This window comes from Nycticebus coucang, chromosome 12 (genome assembly GCF_027406575.1).
Source record: "Nycticebus coucang isolate mNycCou1 chromosome 12, mNycCou1.pri, whole genome shotgun sequence".
NCBI classification, from domain to species: Eukaryota; Metazoa; Chordata; class Mammalia; order Primates; family Lorisidae; genus Nycticebus; species Nycticebus coucang.
In genome coordinates, this window is record NC_069791.1 from 109390436 (window position 1) to 109412122 (window position 21687).

Genomic DNA, 21687 nt, shown 5'->3' on the forward strand with positions numbered 1-21687 from the left:
GTTACCCCAGGGGGACCAGGAAGGATAGGGGAAGGAGATACAGGGCAGGAGGCTGTGTAGGGACAGCCAGAGGGACCCAAAGAAAAGGGGAGGAGGTCTTGCCGAGGGAGGAAGGGGTGAACCACATCCGAGGCAGCTGCTGCTCAGCGGCTCTGTCCTTCTAATAAAGCTCCATCTGCAGTCTCTGGTTTGGGTACAGCAGTGAGCCCACCCGACTAGCACAGTGTCAGAGAGCTCCCACATGCACACAGCCACTTCCAGCCCTGAACTGGGAATGCCTAGATGGGGGTCAGTGGAGGGAAGAGCTTGTGGGTGTTCTAAGATGGGATTGGCAGGTGTTTTCTGTAAAGGGCTAGTAAATATTTGAGGCTTTGCAGGCCCTGTGTTCTCTGTCATACCTCATGGCTACCTTTATAGGGCAAAAGCAGACTTAGATGATACAGGGCTAGGTGAGTGTGGCAGTGATGTTTATACTGCTGTGCCCTACCCTGTGAAGTTGGCAACATTTCTCTGGTGGAGGGTGACGAGAGGTGGAGTGTCATTTGCCAGGGGCTCAGAGTGTGGGGCATCTGGTCTCTTAACCTAAGATGTGATTAGAAAAAGGGTGTTCTTTTTTACTCTGCCAGTTTGCTGCCCAGGGGAGCTGCAGGTTCCACAAAAGATGGACTGGTTTGGTAGTTGTTAGGTGGGCAGATGGTGTAGCAAAACTCTTACTGAACTTGGTCTTCTGTTTCATGTTAAGAAAGATGGTATGAAAGTTCATATATAGTTTTTATTGCTTCACTTTACACATTTAAATATTATTGTGTCTGAAACTTATTTTGATACATTATAGAAACAAAGATTTAAGTCTTAATTCTTGCTTTCAAAAATGGTTCCTTGCCTGGCAACATTTATGGACAAATGCATCCTTTCCACAGTGATTTGAAACGCTGCTTTTTATCCCAGATGGATTTCTGATGGTTGAAGTTAATGTTCTCCTGAGTCCGTGATAGGATTTGTGCTTCAGTCCTCTGAAGCCAAGCAAGGAGCCAATTTTGAGATGGACAGCCATTCACCTTCCAGCGTTAAGAGAGGGAAGCTCTGGCGTGGCCGGCCTCTGCAGAGGATGCGGTGCAGAAATGCAGCTGTACTTTCACTTGAAATGTATGCTATAGCAGGTAATAAAGAGGAAGGAAATCCCAATGACAGAGACTGAACAAATAGCAGGCTGCTCAGTGCCCAGGAGAAGAGAGAAAATTACATGTTTGAAACACCTCTGCCTGCGCATGTCACCTGTGCTCATGGAGTATAATATTTACATGATATGTAGAAATCACCCCAATGTTACTTAACACCTTCCTGCACAAAAGGAGTTACAAAATAGCCAGTGTGGCAGCAAGAGTGAATGCATATTAAAGTTAAACCCTGTTGAAAGAGCACTTTCTGGGGGATACCAGCTCTCTCTCCATTAATGTGGACAGAAGGGATGGCTCTGACAGCCTTTCTCTCTGTGACGGATTTTTAAAAACAATTCCCACCACCGGAGTACTGCTCTGTGCTCGTGTTGCCAGTCATTTTGATGTTGACACCAACAGAGGCTGGGAAGGTGCAGTGTTGGGATAGGGAAGGGAAGGCTTATATATAGGTGCTGGTGTGCGTCGTTGGGTCAGCACCGGTGGCCTCCCTGCTTCTCACAGGTGGCTTCTGTGCAGTGTGATTTGGGCCCTGCAAGGCAGGCTCATGGCTGAGATCTCTTAGTGCTGCCCGAGGCTTTTCTTGCCAGATGAGTGTTCATACAACTCTGATACCTCCTGGGATATGGTTCCTCCACCAAGATTATTTTCCCTGGAATGTGAAATTTTCAGCTGCAAAGTCCGAGTGGCAGTATTTGAGACCCCTTTATCCCATGCCTAGAAAAGCCCCAGAACCCAGACCCTTGCTCAGTTTCTTCCAAATGACACGTCTCTGGTCATGTGATTTCCCACATTACTGGTGGTGATTGTGTTTGACACTTCTGGAAATTCTATCATCTGGTCTGCTGCTCAAGGGCAGAGACCACTTCAAAAAGTTCCTTTTTATTCCACAAGATTGAGGTACATAGGAGCTTAGTAAATCCCCTGACTCCTGAAAATGTGCCCAGTTAACCCACTTGTACATAGGAGCTTAGTAAATCCCCTGACTCCTGAAAATGTGCCCAGTTAACCCACTTGTAACCCGGTGGTGATTGTGTTTGACACTTTTGGAAATTCTATCATCTGGTCTGCTGCTTGAGGGCAGAGACCACTTCAAAAAGTTCCTTTTTATTCCACAAGATTGAGGTACATAGGAGCTTAGTAAATCCCCTGACTCCTGAAAATGTGCCCAGTTAACCAGCTCGTACTCAAGAGCTGTCAAGCTTTCTCCATCTTCTGTCCCCCACTGTTGTAGTTCTGGAAAGACTCTCATCACAGTGATCAGTAATACTTGTCAAATGCTACCAGGTGCTGGGCACTATGCTAAGCCTCTCACTTAAGGAGTCATTGAATCCTTATGACATTCTATGAGATGGTGACTGTTAAGATCTAGTTTGATAGATAAGAGAGTTCGTGCTCAGAGAGGGTCAGTAACTTGCCCAAGTTTGAACCAGAGCCAGGATTTGAACTCGGAATCTGACTGCAGAGATTGCCCCCTTGCATTTGCTGCAGTATGCGCACCAGGCTGGCAGCTTTAGTCTTTTGTCCATCCTGCAGGGTACACGGCCTTATCCCACTCTGTAGCCTGCAGAGGCAGAAACCTGCTGAGGTCTACATCCAGTCTGTGGCTGAACTGGGGTCTGAGCTCTGGTCTACCTGGCCTGGGAGCCTGTTGATGGCCCCATGCTGCGGGTGCTGCTCCTGCTGTTGGAGTGGAAGCAGCTGGAACCCCTGTCTGATCTTGCTCCTTACATCTCCCACCCCAGTGCCTTATTCTTCTAGTGTCTGCCCCTCTTGGGCCGCCCAGGACAATGTCTGCAATCTTAGACCATGTGGAGGGTTTGGAAGTTGACTTGGGACCTTGCAGGGAATATGCCCCAGTTTCCTATTTCCTAATCTGTATTGAACATCTTTACCAGGTGATTGTGAGATTTGAAAAGAGGCTTGTCAGGGGTTGATTCATTGCTAGCTACAGAAAATGCTTACTATGTGACAGCCACTATCTCTTCTGTTAGTTTTGGGAGCATAGTTAAAGAAGAGTGGCTTCTCTGTACCACTCATGTCACAGAGTTCAGCTCCATAATTTTGACTAAGTGCTCAGTGTGTGGGAGCTCTGGAGACACCAAGATGCATGACATTGTGTGCCAGCGGGGAGACAGAGGTGACTGCTTATTGTATACTTTGCATTGTGCTGCTCAGAATAGGTGTCTTTTCATCTGGACCTGAATACATTAGTCAGGTTTTATCGGATTGGAAGTAGGTGATGGACATGAGGAAACTTGGATTCTGGCCAAGAAATCCATGAAATAAACATCTGTTGGATTATCTCTTACTCAGGGGAAAGGCTGTCATATTTGTGGGTATGGCCAAAATATTGCTGTCAGAATTACTCTGGAGGGTCGTTTAAGAGGCTGCTGGACCAGACAGGTCTCTGTGCAATTAAAAGGTGTTGGATGGTGTTTAGGGGCTGTAAGGAATGACAAAAACAAATGTCTCAGTAGCAGGATCATTGTGGTGGTGAGTGGTTTTCCTCCAGGGAAGGCATGGCAGAGCCCAGGGACTGAATGCCCGTTAAGCACAACTCTCCTGCCCCCAGTCCAGGGCTCTCCTTATAGAGCGCACGGGCAGTGGAGGTGCCCACACCCTGCACGTCTCCTCGCCCCAGACCGAGCGCACGGGCAGTGGAGGTGCCAACACCGTGCACGTCTCCTCACCCCAGACCAAGCGCACGGGCAGTGGAGGTGCCCACACTCTGCGCGTCTCCTCGCCCCAGACCGAGCGCACGGGCAGTGGAGGTTCCCACACCCTGCACGTCTCCTCACCCCTGACCGAGCGCGTGGGAGGTGGAGGTTCCCACACCCTGCACGTCTCCTCACCCCTGACCGAGCGCGTGGGAGGTGGAGGTGCCCACACCCTGCACGTCTCCTCACCCCTGACCGAGTGCGTGGGAGGTGGAGGTGCCCACACCCTGCACGTCTCCTCACCCCAGACTGAGCGCACGGGCGGTGGAGGTTCCCACACCCTGCACGTCTCCTCACCCCAGACCGAGCGCATGGGCGGTGGAGGTGCCCACACCCTGCACGTCTTCTCTGGCTCTTAGCCTGCTCTGGTCCAGTGAGAGCAGGCTAGTTGTGCAGGCCGGACATGTGTGCCACGACCACGGACAGAGCCAGACAGGGGGAAACCTGCCAGATGGGGAGACCTTCTAAGAGGATGCAATTTCTTTGATTCAGAGGAGATTTCATTTCTTCCAGCCTGTCACTATGGGGAGGAGGGCCATATAAGAAAATACTGAATTCAAGCAGGCCTTGGAGTAAAGGAACAGTTTCCCCATTGTCTATGTAAAGATAGGAGCCAAAGAGGTATAATACCCTGGCCCTTGTGGCCTCTGTCAGAGCTGTGCTTCGTGACAGCACAGCCATCAGGAATACCGACTCTGATGTTTATGAGGTGTCAATTGTGTAACCTATTCAGTAACCTCTCTGAGTTTGCTCCTTATCTATGAAATTGATTATTGTTCACTGCAAATGTCAATAAAACAGTAGCTCTCTGGTCTCAGGATCCCATTTCTTGCCTGGTGTCTGGCAGTATCCTGAGTGTGAGGGTTTGGTGGGACCCAGCGACTTATCCATTTCTTTTATTTTTTTATTATTATTTTTTATTTTAATTAAATCATAGCTGTGTACATTAATGCGATCATGGGGCAGCATACACTGGTTTTATAGACCATTTGACACATTTTCATCACACTGGTTAACATTTCTGTCCCTCCCCCATCTACTCTGCACTTTCTGTTTTGTGATTTATTTATACCCTCACAGAATGGGAATAGTGATGTGCATTTCTTCAGTGTGTATAAAGGATTAGACGAGATAATGCCAGTAAGAGCTTTGAATAGAGTTTGGCAAGTATAAGGATTTAAATTTTAGCTGAAAGGAAGAAATCAGCCAACCATACCTCTTCCCAGAAAAGGATTTTTAAAAAACAACAACAAAGCGGGGTAAGTATCAAGTAAAATTGCCTCAGAGTGGATAGACAGGTTGGAAAGGAAGACTAAACAGAAATCTGGGACAGAGAGTGTTTGCCGCATAGCCATGTACCTGCCCTGGCTAGAGCCAGAATTTTGGCTTGAGCTCCCTCTCAGCCCTTCCTCAGAGGGAGATCACGTTCACAGAGTCCTTTATGGGAAATAAACACAACATTGGGTCTAGAGAAGACATTCAGAAGTTTTCCGTCTTGATATCTGATGAAGTGATGTGGCAGTCTCTTCAACATGTGGATGGTGACTACAATTAAATTTGATGCAGATGAGAAACTTGGGTGCTGATTTAATGTAAAGGTATTCTTTATCCAGAATGCTTTCTTATGTTGAAGCTTTCCGGAAGAGTAGCTCCTAGAAGTAATTATGGGGTGTGTGTTGGAGACACCCTCCACCCGTCATAGTGTCACCTGTATCCTAACTATAGAAGGCACTGTAGGAGAACCAGATATTGTAGTAAATTTAAGTAACTCTTTCTATGCCACTATGGAGCCCAAGTGTCACTGAATCAGCTGTCTAGGTTGATGAACAGCTTTAACTGGGAATAAGTCACTGTTACACAGGTATGATTTAATACAAAAATTGTTAAGGGAAAAAAAAAAAAACAAAACACTTAGACATTGCGAACTCTTTTTCCATGGCGTCTGGATATATATTCACCAAGGAGGCACCTTCACATTAATTCTCATCCCGCCTGGCCCTTCTGTGTTGTGTGGCTGATGAAGAGGGATCTGCTGAGCCCATTGGATCTCTTAGACCATATAGGAAAATTTTTGAAAGGGCAAAGGGAACTTAATAGCATGCAATCCACAGAGATGAGGGGATGGTGTAACATGCAAGATCTGCCAATTAATTTCGACCTTGTTTTCTTCTCTTAGGTGAACTGCGACAAGCCATTGTGGCCATGATGAATAGGAAGGATGAGCTGGAGGAGGAGAACAGGTACTGTCAGGCTCCAGGAGTAAACGCTGCCCTGGACATTCCACCTCTGGGACACAGAGAGTAGACCAGAAGAAGGCAATTTTGCTTTACTGACAAGACTGTGACTGGCTATTTATTTTTGCCTGGACTGTGCCACTTGAGTCTGTATCTCTTGTGGCGTGTGGGTGAGCAAGGAGCGAGAACCTCACGATAACGGCACCACCTTACGACAAACTGAGAATTTGGTAGAGCTACCTTTAACTTTTTCTCTTAAACAGCTTTTATTGAGATTTAATTTATATACCTTACAATTCACTGGTTTAAAGGGTACAATTTGAGGTTTACAGTGTCTTCACAGATATGGGAAATCATTACCAGAGTCAATTTTAGGACATTTTTATTACCTTAGAAAGAAACCCATACCCCTTAGCTGTCACGTGTTTCCCTTAAAGCAGTCTTTTGATTAACCTTTAATGATAGCCTTATCTATCATGTTCCAGGTATTCTAACATTTGTTTTAAATTTTGCCCAAATTAGGGATACTTAGGGCAAGATGATATTTGGATTCTTTTGACTTGGCCCACAGATCATTTGCAGACACTTGAGAGGGTTTTATTAATCTTTGCTGTTGAAACCAGTGCTAGATTACTACCTGCCATTGGTCGCATTGCTACTATCCGGCTGTCTGAAGTGGAGCTTCTCAACTGCAAGCATCTCGCCTCGACTGTGGGTGGTCAGTGGAGGGGCTTGTCCATGTCACCCACCAGGCCTCTGCCTGCTGGGAGCGGGTGCACGTGCTCCTGGGTGTGTGTGTGCACCTCACCACTCATTCCTCTATTTAGAGCAGAAATTAAGGGTCCATGGTGACATCCAATCATGATTCTCTTTTAAACCTTATTTTTGAACCCTACTTGACAAGCTTCTCTCTCATCCTTTATGGAAACACATAAAAGCAAACAAGCATGATGTCTAAAACAAAAGAGATTGTTTTTAAAAGGAATCTTTAGATTATACCATTTTCGAAATAAACTTTCAACAAAAGCATTCAGCCATTGAGGATTCTCTTCCTTTGCTCCAGCTGGACCTATTATCTTAGAAGAAGCCACAGATTGTGTCTTACCTTGTGAAGAACAATAGTCACTGTCAATTTTTTTTTTTCCCAGAGAAAGAAAGGGGGGAAAAAAAAACAACAACTATGCTACATTTGTGTCAGGTGGTCCCAGGCTGTAAGAGGGGAATTTTCTCAAAGCTGTGAAGATTTCAGTGAATAATCTGAGTGGTGCTGAGGGTCAGACTGTTTTGCTTATATCCTAATGTCACATGGCACGTGTCCTCTAGATTTAGTCATTGGTAATTGTTCTCTAGAAATGGGCACTCACAGGTAGGGGAAGTAGGTGGTCAGCAGTGGCTCAGGCCTGTAAACCCGGCACTTTGGGAGGCCAAGGTGGGAGGATCACTTGAGGTGAGAGTTCAAGACCAGCCTGGGCAACATAGTGAGACCCTGTTTCTACCAAAACAAAAGATTAGCCAGTCATAGTGATCCTGCCCCTTCAGCCTCCCATAGCTACCTGGGAGGCTGAAGGGGCAGGATCAGAGCCCAGGAGTTCAAGGCTATAGTGCGTTATGATCGCACTACTGCACTCCAGCCTGGCAACAGAGCGAGACCCTGTCTCTTTAAAAGAGGGTCAGTAGAGCCATGGAGGGCTTTCTTCTAGGTGGTCACTAGTGGCTGGTAACTTGTGATGATTCCCGGAAGACCTGCTGTGCTCTCCCTTATTTAATAAGATCAGGCATGCTAGATACACAAGTGAACATGTTTTGAAAGGTTAATGAACTTGGGAATTTATGACACTGTCTACACTATATCAGACTGCATGCTATATAAATTTTGTTTAGCCTGGACGATGAAACACAGGCTCACAGTGTGCTCTGGGCAGCAGGGAAACAAGACTGGACATCAGCCAGGTAATCTGAGTGGATGTTCCGTTTTCATGCCTCAGATCATTCTTTTGGCCTCTCCTGGCATCCTTTCCTTTTCTTAGGAAGGAAAAAGTGCAGCTGTGACAAAGCGGTCTCAGTTTAATGTCCCATACTTTTGAGCATCCTAAACTTTTGTCTGTATATAGAGACTTTCCTGGGATTTGCTCAGCTTGTTGCTGTCCTTTGACTGAAGTTGTCAGATGGCCGGTCTGCTCTCAGGCCACCAGGGACGTGGAGCTGGCTGCAGCTGACTGCCTCAGGGCTCATCCTAATTCTTAGTCTGAGGCTCCTGACCAGATTTTGTTATCTCTTCCATCAGTTTAGATGAGATATGCTTAAATTATGATTTACGTAGAACCTTGTAGAAATGAATGACTCAGGGCTTGACTTAGGTTAGGAACTATGTTCTGGGCTCAGCAGACTCTGGGTTGATGGCATCTGAACAGATGGGCCTCCTCTTCACAGATCACTGCGGAACCTGCTTGATGGTGAGATGGAGCATTCGGCTGCACTCCGGCAAGAGGTCGACACCTTGAAAAAGAAGCTGGCAGAGCAGGAGGAGCGGCATGGCATGAAGGTCCAGGCCTTGGCAAGGTAGGGGAGCGGGAGGGGTGAAGAGGTAAGCACACAGGGGCTTGGTTAAAGCCTGAGCACACCTTTCACCTGCACTTTTTAATTTAAATAAAAAAAGAAAGAAAGAATACGAGAGAGACAGTGACCAAAGGGTGTCTGATAATATCACAGGTGAAAAATGATGTGGCAGAATATTTTTTATTTTCTAAGTATAATTAAGCCTATTTTTATTTCAAAGCTATTTTATTTCCTTTTCAGTGGCTTTGTTTATATTTTATTAAATAAAACCATTAAGTGAATCAAAAGAAGTCCCAACTCACACAGGAACATGCATTTCTACTGCACTTGCTCGTGTGAGAATGTATTTTTATATGCTTGTACTTAGGATCTCTGCTTGCCACTGTTTAGTCCCTCCGTCCACTACTTACTCCTGCAAAAGCAGTTTTTATTGTTTCCATATAGGCTTCATGGTAACTGTTTTTACACACCTGTTTGTGGTATTTGATTGAGTTAACATATAATATTATCAGATTGGGCATTCCAGGTTGGAATGATCAATTTAATATGGTCAATTTAGCATTTGGGTTATTTCCAGTTGTTTCTCATTTTAGGTAAGCTAAGCAGTTTATTGGCTGTTCTTTAAACTGCTTTTAAATAAGACCAGGAGATAAATACGTCTTGTGGATGTGTGAAGGAGTCCACGTTAAGTCAATTTACAGCAGCAGCGCTGGCCGTCTTTCTGCCGTTAGGTGTTGGGCACGGCACTGATGTAATTGTTTCGTGTGTGTGATCGAATGTCGGCACTATGATCCCAAATTTAATTTCCATTCCTTGAGCTTCTCCCTTTTTTTCACATTTCAAAATGACATCTTAAGAGCATCAGGGACTGTTAAATGACTGTTATAAATAGAGTAATATGTGCCTAATTTGGCATTTTCTCAGCCAGACCATCATTTCAGTTGGCTGTGCTAGAGTTCTGCACATAATTGCATTTAGTGTTCCCAGTAAAGACTGAAGGCTTTAGAGACTGTGGTTCTGTATCACTGAAGAAAGAACTATATTCCCTGTCATTATAATGGCTTGTATTAGGAATCAGCTTAGTCTCGAGTCCCTGCTTCATTACTTGCAAATTATGAGTTTCTGGGTGAATTGCTTGAGTTCTGCAAGACTGTTTCCTTGTCTATGAAATGGAAAGGAAGAGCTTACCCACCTGAGAAGCCAGGTGAGGAGGAAACGACAGTGAAACTCTGGACACGAGCAGGCAGCTCTGAGTGTATTTCACAGTGAGTGTGTTTTAGCATATGGTAATTGTTGGGAAAATTTCATCCCATACATGGGATAGAAAAAAAACAGTTTCTTAACCAGGTAGTTTTACAATCTGAAGTCTCCCCATTTAAACAATGGGTAGGTAGGGGTTTAAGGCAGCGGTTCTCAACTGGTGGGTTGCAACCCCTTTGGACTGCTGCGGCATTAAAGGGTTGTGGCATTAGGAATGTTGAGAACCACTGATTTAAGGTGTCTGAGAATTTCCAGTTTTTATAGGTATAAGAAACATCTGTAAAACAGACAAATATTTCAAAAAGAAGAAATAGAAGAAAGCAAACCAATTAGCTGGATGTGTAAGTTTTGAAAAATGTAATTGCTGACATGTTCTAGACAGAGTTAATCTCTGCTGATGGTCAGAACTTTCTTTTTGCTTCTGGCCACAGAAGGAGCCACTGTTAGGATGGTAGACGCTGGCCTGCTTGAGCAGGTGTAGCTTGGGGCTTGGGGGTGCCATAGCTGCTGGGGCACAGTCAGGGTTGGGCAGTGGAGCATCGCAGGCCACAGAAGAAGCCTGTGTGTGCACTTTGGGGCCCCCTGTTCCTAGGTCCCTGTCTGTTCAGGTGGAGGTTTCATGATGTGCGTGGTTTAGCCTAGGGGTTTAGACGGCAAGGGTCAGATCTTGCTCTACCGTGGGTAGGTTACTTAGCCTCTCTGTCCTTTGGCTTCCTTAGTTACAGAATGAGGATAAAAAAACTGTCATAGAGTTCTGGTGTGGAAAATGAGAGACCATGTACCAGTTCAATGAATCTTCATAGATGCTTGGTAAATGTTAAACTATCATTATCATTTTTATTTACTATGATGATTGTGATGGGATTCTTAGGCTTCAGAGGAGAGTAGCCTATCCAGGCCTGGACAGTGAGCTTATTGGCCGCCAAGACCCAAGCTGGCCTGGAAGAGCCATTTGCAGCAGGCTTGAGAGGGTGACGTTAGCCAGGAGTTGTTGGCAGCTGTCTTTGCCACTCTGTGAAAAGATCCTACCCCATATGGTGTCCACTCAGTGCAGAATGGAGGGAGAGAACAGTCAGCAGTTCTTGATAACCCTGTTTGAGCTCCTGGGTCCAGGCTTTCCTGAAGCTGTTTTTCCTCTGGACTTCTCAAGTAGATGAGCCAGTAAGTTGCTCTTGTCATATGAGCCAGTTCATGACTGGTTTTCTTTCAGTTGTAATTGTGAGGGTTCTGACTAACCAGGTTTCCTTGTTTGGATATTAGGGGTTTGAGCGCGCTGTGTTTTCTCTGCCTCTAGGTGGATTTGCCTTCTCAGTAGTCAACCTTCCAGGTCCATAAAGGGCTTCTTGTTGGCTGAGATTCTGCAGGGGGCTGAGAAAGTGTTCTTGAGGAGAAACCCACTGGATTGTTTCTCAAAGCACCACTCGAGGCTTTCTTCCCATCGCTCTTGTGGGACCAGCCTTGTTATGTCTATTTTGTCACAACTTTTCTCTCTGCTGGGCAGTCCTAGTACATTACACACTGTTGTTATTAGTGGTATGTCTGGAGCCATTCCCATAGCCCTTCTCAGCCTCCGGTTTTGTGTTTAAAGATTTGAAGGGGGTGGAGTGGCCTGGAGCAGGCTTCTCCCTACTTCCTGCAAGGTGGCATCAAGCAGGATGCCACATGGATGCTGATGTGTCGCAGGCACTGCTGGGGCAGGAGGGCTGTGTCCCACGCTCAGCTAGGGAAGCAGTGCAACTCAGTGACTCTGGCCCTTCTGCTTAGTAACTTCTCAAATGTCAGTTTCCCCAACTAACGCTGACATGTTCTTGGTGGCAGAAAGCCAAACCAAGGCCAGCAGGGGAATTTTTTCTTGCTGTAGCTGGGAAGCCAAGAACAGCTTGGTCCCTTTCTTCAGGCACCATCAGACCCAGTGTCCTTGTGATGCCTGCACCCTTTTCCTCCCCCAACTTGGGTTTTGTGTCCTTGGTGTGCTGGTTTCATTCTTCAGTACTCCCCAGAATGACACCTGGTAGTGCCAAGCCTCACACAGAATCAAAGAGACTCTTTCTTCTAATGTTCACATGTAACATTTTAGGAAAGAGTCTTTGTTGGTTTTTTTTCAGCCAGTAGTGAGCAGAGCCCCGTGATTGACAGCTTTGCCAGTCCCAAAGGCATGCCGGCAGACAAAACCATGTCTATTACATTTTCTCATAGGATTGTAGGGAAGCTTACACGAGCTAATGATTCTAAAGCACTCAGCGCAGCTCCAGGCCCTGTGTAAGTGGTCAGTGAATGTTACCTAATTTCTTCTCTTTGGCTGGCTCCCTGGTGTGGGTGGCTAGGGTTGCAGAGGGAGGGCTGGAATCTCCAGGTCCTTCCCTTGTCCAAGCTCCCCATGCAGTGAGCATCTTAGGAGCCTGTGGCCACTGGCCTTCATTTGACCTTCAGCTCCTCCTGGTGTTATTTTTCTCTGCCCTGCCTGCCCAGCATGTGTCCCTTTGTTATTTGTCCCCACTGGGCTTCTGAACCATGAGAGCTGCTCTTTTGTGTCCTGTGTGAGATGGAAAACTGTCCTGCACAGCCTGTAGGGAGTGGTGGCCCAAGGGCCCTGGATGCCTGTTCTGATCTGCTGTCTAGCCCTCCAGGGAGACCTTTAATGGCTTTCTGTGAAGGCTTTAAATTTCAGTTCTGTCCTGAGGCTCAGTCTTTTCTTTATTTTTTTTTAGTTTAAAAAAATTATTGGAGAAATATGAAAACTATGCCCTTTGCAAAAAAGGACAGTAAATTTTCTCAGGGACCATCCGAAGGCATTGATTCTGTATATTGCACAAGACAAATGGTCGGAGTTGAGAAGGTCAAACATGAGGGATGTTGGCTTGAATTCTGGGCCTGCCCTGGGTAAGGGACAGCCTTTGGAACTAAAGGTCTGGGCTTTCTGATGCTATCTCTGCAGGTGGAATACATACTCTGACAGGAGAAGTCAATGGGTTTCACCCTGCTGCCAACTCTGGTAGTAGCTGCCTGGGAATCTGGTTGAGAAGGACTGTGGCTTCTCACCTGGGCTCAGAAAGAGTGCTATTACTGGTTAGCAGTGTCTGCCATGGACGTGGGGAGGGGACGTGGTGGCAGGCATGCCAAGAGTTTCCTGTCCCTATGGTAGCACTCATGTAGTAGTGGGAGCTGCTTGAGAGAGAGAGTCCCCAGGCCAAGACGGCAGCATTGCACATGAAACTGAAGAAAGGAGAGAATTTGTCATTCTTCCATAGCTCTGTTGTTCTGTTCTGTTTGGTAATAGAAAGAAACTTGCTCTTGTACCCATTATGTGAAACAAAACAAAACTTTTCTCTCAGGCTTAGTAGAGATCAGAAATAACATCCAGTTTTTGCTGTGTCTTTCAAAAAATTGACATTTGACTTGTCCGATTTGGGAACATGTCCAATGTTTGTGGATTGAGAGTCTGGGAGGAAGAGAGGATTTCTTTCCCTAGAAAAGGAGTTGCTGTGGTAGACTTTGCATTGTCTTCTTAAAAGCCCTCCCTGTACTTCTCCCACGCTGGGCTCTCAGCTGTGGCTTGAACTTTCTTTTGTTCTTGGTTGGTGGTAGGGGTTGAATCTCCCAGACAACAAAGTTCAGCCTTGACTTATCTCATCTGGCCAAGTTAATCCATATCCTTTCCACAGTGATTGGGTTCAGGTAGCCATGGCTTGACCCAGCAAGATGCAGGTTTGGACTTGGTTCAGGAAATGGGCATTTGATCTAATTCTGGCCATAGAGATATTGTTGGAGGTTTGTTGGGACTTTGGAAGAAAATTGTCTCTTGGTCATTGGGAGGTTGTCTTCTTCTGGACCGTGTTTTGTGACGGTGGAAAGGCTGGAACTGCTTTAGCCATTTTATTGCCACGAAGGGAGAAAGCTGTAGGGCAGGGTCTATGCTGGGAATGGGTGGGGAGGAGAGCACTGGGTCTTACGCTGGATCCACCTCCTCATTATATGGGCCAGTAACTCCCTTGTGCCATTTAAGCCAGTTGGAGTTGGGTTTTCTGTTTCTGGCTACTGATACAGATTGCCTTGCCCACCATCTCCTGCCTGACCACGAGTGAGGTCAGGCCCCCCTGAGATGCCTGTCCGAGGGAGCCAGTGTTCCTGAATAGTAGTACTGTGGGCAGTCGCAGTCCACCGAGGGAGCCAGTGTCCTGAATAGTAGTACTGTGGGCAGTCGCAGTCCACCGAGGGAGCCAGTGTCCTGAATAGTAGCCCTGGGGCAGTCGCAGTCCACCGAGGGAGCCAGTGTCCTGAATAGTAGTACTGTGGGCAGTCGCAGTCCACCGAGGGAGCCAGTGTCCTGAATAGTAGCCCTGGGGCAGTCGCAGTCCGTGTTGTCACCTGTGTGCTGCCCGTCTTCCACAAGGGCAGTGACTGCTCTTCCTTACGTGCAGCATAATGCCTGGATTGCCTGATAATTTGGTTAAATGAGGGAATGAAAGGACTGTGGGCCCAGTGACAATGTCACTTGGTCAGTGTCACTAACAAGTGTCAGCCGCTCCAGCACTTTCTTTTGGGATAATGCAGTAATTAGACTGAGCTTTAGACCTGCTAATGGTAGACATTTGTCCCAAGACTATAGTCTAGGGATTTTGGGGCGGTGGGGCTTAGAGGTTTTCTGGAAACCTCTCAGTCATTTGTTTAAATCTTATCATTTAGAGTAGATTATGAGACCTCTTCGTAATACTGGCAGAAATCCACAGAAAACTACCTATGAGAAAGCACTATTGACTGGCTCATGTAACTTGGAAGTGTAGGATAAGAGCTAGCTTTTTGCTTGGCTGGACTTGGGGGTGTTAGGAACCACCTGTGTCTTTCTTTCCCTTCCACTTGGCTTTGTTCTCAAGGTCTGCTCTTCCTCTGTGGTGACAAGAGGGCCCCCAACAGCCCCTGACCTAAATCCCATCAGCTTCTTCTCCGAGGAGGAGGAGCCTTCTTCCCAGTAGCTGCCGAGAACGTCCTGGGATTCACTCTCATTTCTCCAGTGGACCGTGTTATTCTTGCTGCTCAGGCCCGGAGTCAGGAGGTGCTTGCTTTCCCTCACGTGACGCACATGGAGCAGGAACGAGAGACAGGACTGAGAAAGGTCAGTGTTGCTCCTTTCAGACAGTGAGAACAGCGCCAGGCAGGAGCTGCAGTCATTCTCACCACCGGCTGCTCCCACCGCGGGCTCGTGTGCCCCTGTGCAGGGTTCTGTAGATCCTCAGAGTGGCGCAGCTGTGCTGGCCACACAGCACACCAATTGTCCTGTCAGTGGTCAGTGAAATCTGGGCTGTAGCCGTTCTGAGCTATGTTCTCTTTTGTGTTTTTCCTTGATTAGATGTTTGTATCTAACCTTGTTAGATACAGGTAGATGGAATTTGACCTGGTTCACCCACTGTGGGCTCATTAGGCTTGATCTCAATAGACTCAGTATTTCTTTTTAATAAAAACATTTTGGGGCTGGGTGTGGTGGCTCACACCTGTAACCTAGCACTCTGGGTGGATAGTCTGAACTCAGAAGTTCAAGACGAGCCGGAGCCAGAGTGAGACCCCATCTCTAAAAACAGCCAGGTGTTGTGGCAGGCACCTGTAGTCCCAGCTGCTTGGGAGGCTGAGGCAAGAGAATCGCTTGAGCCCAAGAGTTTGAGGTTGCTGTAAGCTATGATGCAACCATACTCTACTGAGGGTGACAAAGTGAGACTGTATCTCCAAAAAAAAAAAAAAAAAAAAATAATAATAATTTGGTAATACCTTCTTTGCTATCCAGAAATGAAATTCATGGCTGATATAACCCACCTACACAAGTAATTTTAAAATATCAGTGTAACACCCTACCTCTAATATGAAAGAGAAAAGAAAGTAATTTGTAATAAAAAATAGATTTTAGAGTATATTGGCTGGGCACAACTTTGCCAGAAAACATGATGAAGTTAAGTGCTTATGCCTAATGATAATGTGCAAGATTGGATTCAAAGAGAGTAAGAAGATCAGAAGTCATTCTTTACGGGTGGCGCCTGTGGCTCAGTGAGCAGGGCGCCGGCCCCATATACCGAGGGTGGCGGGTTCAAACCCAGCCCCGGCCAAACTGCAACAAAAAAATAGCTGGGTGTTGTGGCGGGCGCCTGTAGTCCCAGCTACTCGGGAGGCTGAGGCAGGAGAATCGCCTAAGCCCAGGAGTTGGAGGTTGCTGTGAGCTGTGTGACGCCACGGCACTCTACCAAGGGCAATAAAGTGAAACTCTGTCTCTACAAAAAAAAAAAAAAAAAAGAAGTCATTCTTTACAAGAAGTATAGAAAACAAAAGAGCGAAGTGTGGGTGGGCCCTGCATAAAACTAGTATAGTGAGTGTGTATTTAAGCAGTCCATTCTAGGCTCAGATTATGAACAAGCTTTTTAACTACAGGGGTGGCCTTAAGACAATTGTAAGCGTTGGAGGAGATGGGCTGACCTTGGTTGTGTCAGACCCACCGTCCTTGTGATGACTGAAACTGTCCGCACGCATTTTTGTTATGCCTCTAGAGGGCAGCACTGTGTCCAGTGAGAATCCCTGTTTCACCCTTTAATCTAGTGTTTTATTTTTCGGGACCGTTTGCAGCAAAATTTTGTGTTCAGGAGCCTCCTGGGCCCCTTTTAGTCACCCCACTCTTGTGAGTCCCTCTCCAGTGACTGTGCCCCGAGCGCACTGAATTGTCCATTGATTTCCTACTGCGTATCTGGCCCACCCTGGCTCTCTTGCCCCTCACTTCTCTTTGGGCATGAAGCTTGCTCCCCCAAGGTCGCTGGCTGTTTCGCTTGGAATTTGACAAGCCAGGTAAGTTGTGTTCCTCATTCTTAAGCACATGCTCCTCAGCAGCTGGCAGGTCTTTAATGACATACCCCAGAGCAGCCAGGAGAGCCGAGTGTGTGGGTTGGGACGGGTGTGTGGGGACAGGGGTGAGTCCAGGACACATATGTCAGGGCAGGAGACAGGATGGCTCAATAGGAGCTTTTTTCCTATAATGTGATGCTACTGACGAAATTCAGAGGAGGATCAACGGTTAGTTAATATCATTCATTTTTTTTTATTCATTTATCAGACATTTAACTATTCTGTGTTAAGCTGAGTTATTCAGAGATCAACAAGACACAGCTGATTCTAACCTGTAGGCGCTGACAATTGCGGGAGGGATGTGAGAACAAAGATTTGAACCTTTGGGCTGACAGTTTCACATGTGGCCATTCTCAGCAGGAGCGAAGGCAAGTGTCATAGTGTGGGGCAGGCCTGGGTCACAGCCCTTCCCAGGGCTCAGCCAGCCCAGGGTGAGGAGGGTGGGCAGGGGGCTGCACAGTGGAAGGAGGTGCTTGCTCGCAGGAGTTCCACAGCGTCTGCGTGAGCTCTCAGATGGCCGTTCACCTCTCTTGCTTCTCCTCCTATAGATCAGAGTGGCCATCTCTCCCTTAGAGATAGTATCCCGGAGCTAATGCAGGAAAGTGCTAAGCACAGTGAGATTCCACTTGGTAAAAGCCAGCCCCATGATGATTATTGGTTTCGTAGAAGTAAATTATCGCTCCATTTCAAGGCTGCAAAAAGTCATTTTCTGTAGTTAATCTAGCCTATTGTTGCTTAGATGTAACTAACTTTTGAATCAAGAATTCTCTGGGTTGAAGAGCTAAATATGTTGCTCAAGCGTGGCCAAGGATTACAGTCCCTTGGGGAGTTTATAAAACTGTTACGTCTAGCCCTCCCTCAGGACCAATTCAGTCAGAGTCTCTTGGGCTGAGACCCAGACAGCTCAGGTAATTCCAGAGTGCAGCCATGGTTGACAACTTATGGCTTAGAGCAGTGTTATTCAGACCTGATGTCCCCACCGACCTCCTGGGGATCATGTTAGAATTCAACTTCTGATGGAGCAGGGCTGGAGTGGGGCCTGATTAACATTCTGACAAGCTTCCAGGTGTGGCTGCTGCTGCTGCTGCTGCTGCAGGTTCCTGGACCACACTGTAGGTAGCAAGGGCTTGGAGACAAGGCTGGAAAAGCTCTGACAGCGTGAGCTAGTTGAAATTACCCTCAGAAAGGTGCAGGCACTTGGGATTTTTATCGAGAACCAAGTGGGAATCTTAAGTTTTTGTTTATTGGTTTGTTTGAAAAACAAAGAATTACCCAGTGCAACAATTAGCACCATTAACATTTGTCATTTTTGCTTTAGATTTTAAGAAAACTATGAACAGTAGTTGGCACTGTAGGGTTTGTGTCCCCTCCACAACTCCTGTTGAATCTTCATTGTACGGGGATTAAGAGGTGGTGACCTTTGTGAAGTGAGTGGGCAGGAAGGTCCCACCCTCCTGAGTCCGATTAATGCTGTTATGAAAGGGTCAATTTGGCCCTTTTGTCTTGCAGTCTTCCAGCATGTGAGGAGGCTGTGGCCAGATAATGGCACCTTGATCTTAGACTTCCCAACTTGCAGAACTCTGAGTAAGTTCAGTTCATTGTCAATTACCCATTCACAAGTAGTCTGTTGCAGCAGCATAGAATGCAGCGTACCAGCTTGCTTTGGGGTTTCTAAGGATGGGTGACCCATGTTTTGCAACTTGCTTAAGTGGCATGAATGTGAACAAGTTGGCATGAATGTCTTCCCAGCTGATATTTCTTTTGGAAGTAGTGATGTGGGGCTCCTCCAAAGGTAGGAGACTGGAGTTGCCAAATGCATTAATGTCAAAACTTTAAATTATGGAAGCACCTTCTCAAATATTATGAATAGTGGAGGGCCATATAAATTCTTTCATAATCCTTTCAGAATTTTATAACCAGTATAGGTTTCCTAGATTTTTTATTTGAAAATGATAGGTGGCAGCATAGTGGGGGAAGAACAGGAGCTTGGTAATATCTCAAAGCAATCCTGTATGAGGGAGAAAACCACGTGGGTGTTTATTTTCTGCAAAGCTTCTAGAATCCAATCAAAGACTCAGGTTTTGTTGATGAACTAAAATTTGTTAGGGACTATGCAACAAGGTATATTTGCACGCACATCTGCTTTTTGAAGTGTGTGCCCAGACTGAATGGCTAAGCGTCAGAGCTGTTAGTACCCGATGCCAGATGTTCCCTGAAAAATCTGCACCAAACATGGACTTGGATGGTTCATCAAGATGTGGAAAATAGCAGCTGTTAAGGGAAAAGGCAGAGGGTTGTGTCTGAAATGTTGCTTTCGTCCATCAAAGCACAGAAGCAGGAGGAGATAAAAAATTACCGAAACCAATAAATATGATAGAACTCTCATTAAAAGGTTATGGTAATTATCCACTGGGGAGGGAAATGCATTTACTATTCGTTAACATTTCATTTGTTGTCTTGTCTAATGAGAAATAGGTAGAGAAGTCTAGAGGGTTTGAAAAGTAACACAATGGGGATGGCTGCTGCTGAATGCTGGGGTTTGAATCACTTTAGAGCAGCAGTTCTCAACCTGTGGGTCGTGACCCACAGGAACTATAGTAAAGGGCCGTAGCATTAGGAAGGTTGAGAACCACTGCTTTAGAGAAAAGATGGGACCAAAACAGCAGGCCCAGGACAGGCCCACCAAAGCGAGGAGCTGACCTTGTAACCCCTTGGCTTTTCTTGTGCCTTGGGAGAAGCAGAATTTGCAACCTGGTTATTCGTAGAAATAATTTTCTAAATCTTGCCTTTCCAGTATGGTTCATAAGGTGGCAATTGCCATGTCACTGAACGTGAAGCCTGGGTCTTAAATATAGCCAGCATGTACATGCCCCGCAGGCAGTGACAGTCACAGTGTGACATCACTGCCAGGCAACTTCTTGTTATTTTGGAGCCTGGGAGGGGAGCAACAGGAAGCTCAGCGTAGGGGAGATATTCTTGGCAGCAGCAGCTTTGCGATTTAGAGAGAGACAACTGTCAAGGCTGGTGATTCTGGAAGTTTACAAAATTTTATTTGTTTACTGAGCAAACAAAAGTTCACCAAGTTTGCACCGGGTGCCAAACACAGGTAACACGAAGAGGTGTGTGAGACTCATATCTGCTGCTACTCGGCTCCTGTGCCACCAAACAACCGTCACAAAAACATTTTATCTTAAGCAAAAGAGCCCTTTCTTCACTCGCATTCTTACCTAGAAGCTCCCAGTGTAACCTCAGTGAGAGCTGAGGTGCACAGGTTAAAGTGCAAAAGTGTGTATATGTATTTGGGGCGGTGTCCTGGAACACCCCATGCAGAGCTTTAAAAAAAAGGCCCTTGTGAGCCATATCAAAGAGGCCATTAAAAAATGACCGTGTCGTGCAGGACAGGTTTGCCTGTGAGTGTGACTGTCTCTCATTTCTGGTAATGTGCAGTTGGAGCTGCTGGGGCCAAGCTGAGTCCACATGTGGTCTCTGCATCTCTTTTGTATCTCACAGACTCTTTCCTTCCCCCTTTCCCATGATTGTTTGGCAGCAAAGTCAACTGCACTGTAGTAGGATCTTCTTTTTTCTCCCTTCATAATTTACTTACTTGCTCCTGAGTTTTTATAGAGCAATCTCTGCCCCTTTGCATTCTTAGTACCCTTTATTTTGTTCGACCATTTCTTTCTTTCCCACAGCATTTCTCAGTTTCTAATGTTACTTCTTACATTCTCTATTTAATCCTGTCTTTGTGTCTTATGTTGAAAACCTCACAAGGGCCGAGATTTTTCTCATTAGTTCACTGATGGATCTATCCCAAGGGGCCTAGACGTAAGCGAGCTCAGTAGACGTTTGTTGAATGAGTGTGTGGATGAGTATTTGCCAGTTACTTCTGCGCTGTTGTTTTCCTGTGCTTGGCTTATGTCTCCACGGTCATTTGGAGATATATCTAAGGTGGCTGCTGGAGCCCCGGCCATTACGTCTGTGCTCTTGGCAGCAGGAAGGATGAAGCAAAGAAAGGGGAAAGTATGTGGTGACTCCTGTTAAGGCAGTTACTTGTAACCACTCAAGACAGTTTCTCTTTCTTCTCAGTGGCCTGAACTTAGCCAGGGATGCTGAGAAATGTGATTTCTGTTTTTGGTAGAGGCTACTGGAGGATGGGTGTTTTGGTAGCAAATAGTGGTCTGTGCCCAGTGCCTGGCATGTTGTAAACTCTTTTCATATTTTTTTTTTTTTATTAAATCATAGCTATGTACATTAGTATGATCATGGGGCACCATACACTTGGTTCATAGACCGTTTGACACATTTTCATCCCACTAGTTAACATAGCTTTCCTGGTATTTTCTTAGTTATTTTGCTAAGTCCTTTACATTCCACATTTATTAAGATTCACATATACCCTTGTAAGATCCCATTAATCCCCCTCCCTCCACCTACCTCACCCCTCTCTCCCCTCTCTTTCCCCCTTCTCCCTATTCTTAGGTTGTAACTGGGTTATAGCTTTCATGTGAAGGTCCTAATTAGTTTCATAATAAGGGTGAGTACATTGGGTACTTTTTCTTCCATTCTTGAGACACTTTACTAAGAAGAATATGTTCCAGCTCCATCCATGTAAACATGAAAGAGGTAAAGTCTCCATCTTTCTTTAAGGCTGCATAATATTCCATGGTGTACATATACCACAATTTATTAATCATTCGTGGATCGATGGGCACTTGGGCTTTTTCTGTGACTTAGCAATTATGAATAGGGCTGCAATAAATATTCTGATACAAATATCTTTGTTATGATGTGATTTTTGGTCTTCTGGGTATAAGCTCAGTAGGGGGATTACAGGGTTGAATGGCAGATCTATTTTTAGATCTCTAAGTG

The 21687-nt window shown here is 46.0% G+C and overlaps 1 protein-coding gene across 3 annotated transcripts in view; it reads left to right on the forward strand.

Annotated features, from left to right (window-relative positions):
• The window catches only part of SNX29 (sorting nexin 29), a 640705-nt gene that overhangs the window by 180256 nt on the left and 438762 nt on the right, over nt 1-21687 (forward strand). For all 3 annotated transcript variants that reach the window (XM_053556354.1, XM_053556355.1, XM_053556356.1), the window contains exons 12-13: nt 6072-6135; nt 8560-8688. In XM_053556354.1, the coding sequence (XP_053412329.1) occupies nt 6072-6135; nt 8560-8688 (193 nt within the window). The remainder of the gene's footprint in view (nt 1-6071; nt 6136-8559; nt 8689-21687) is intronic.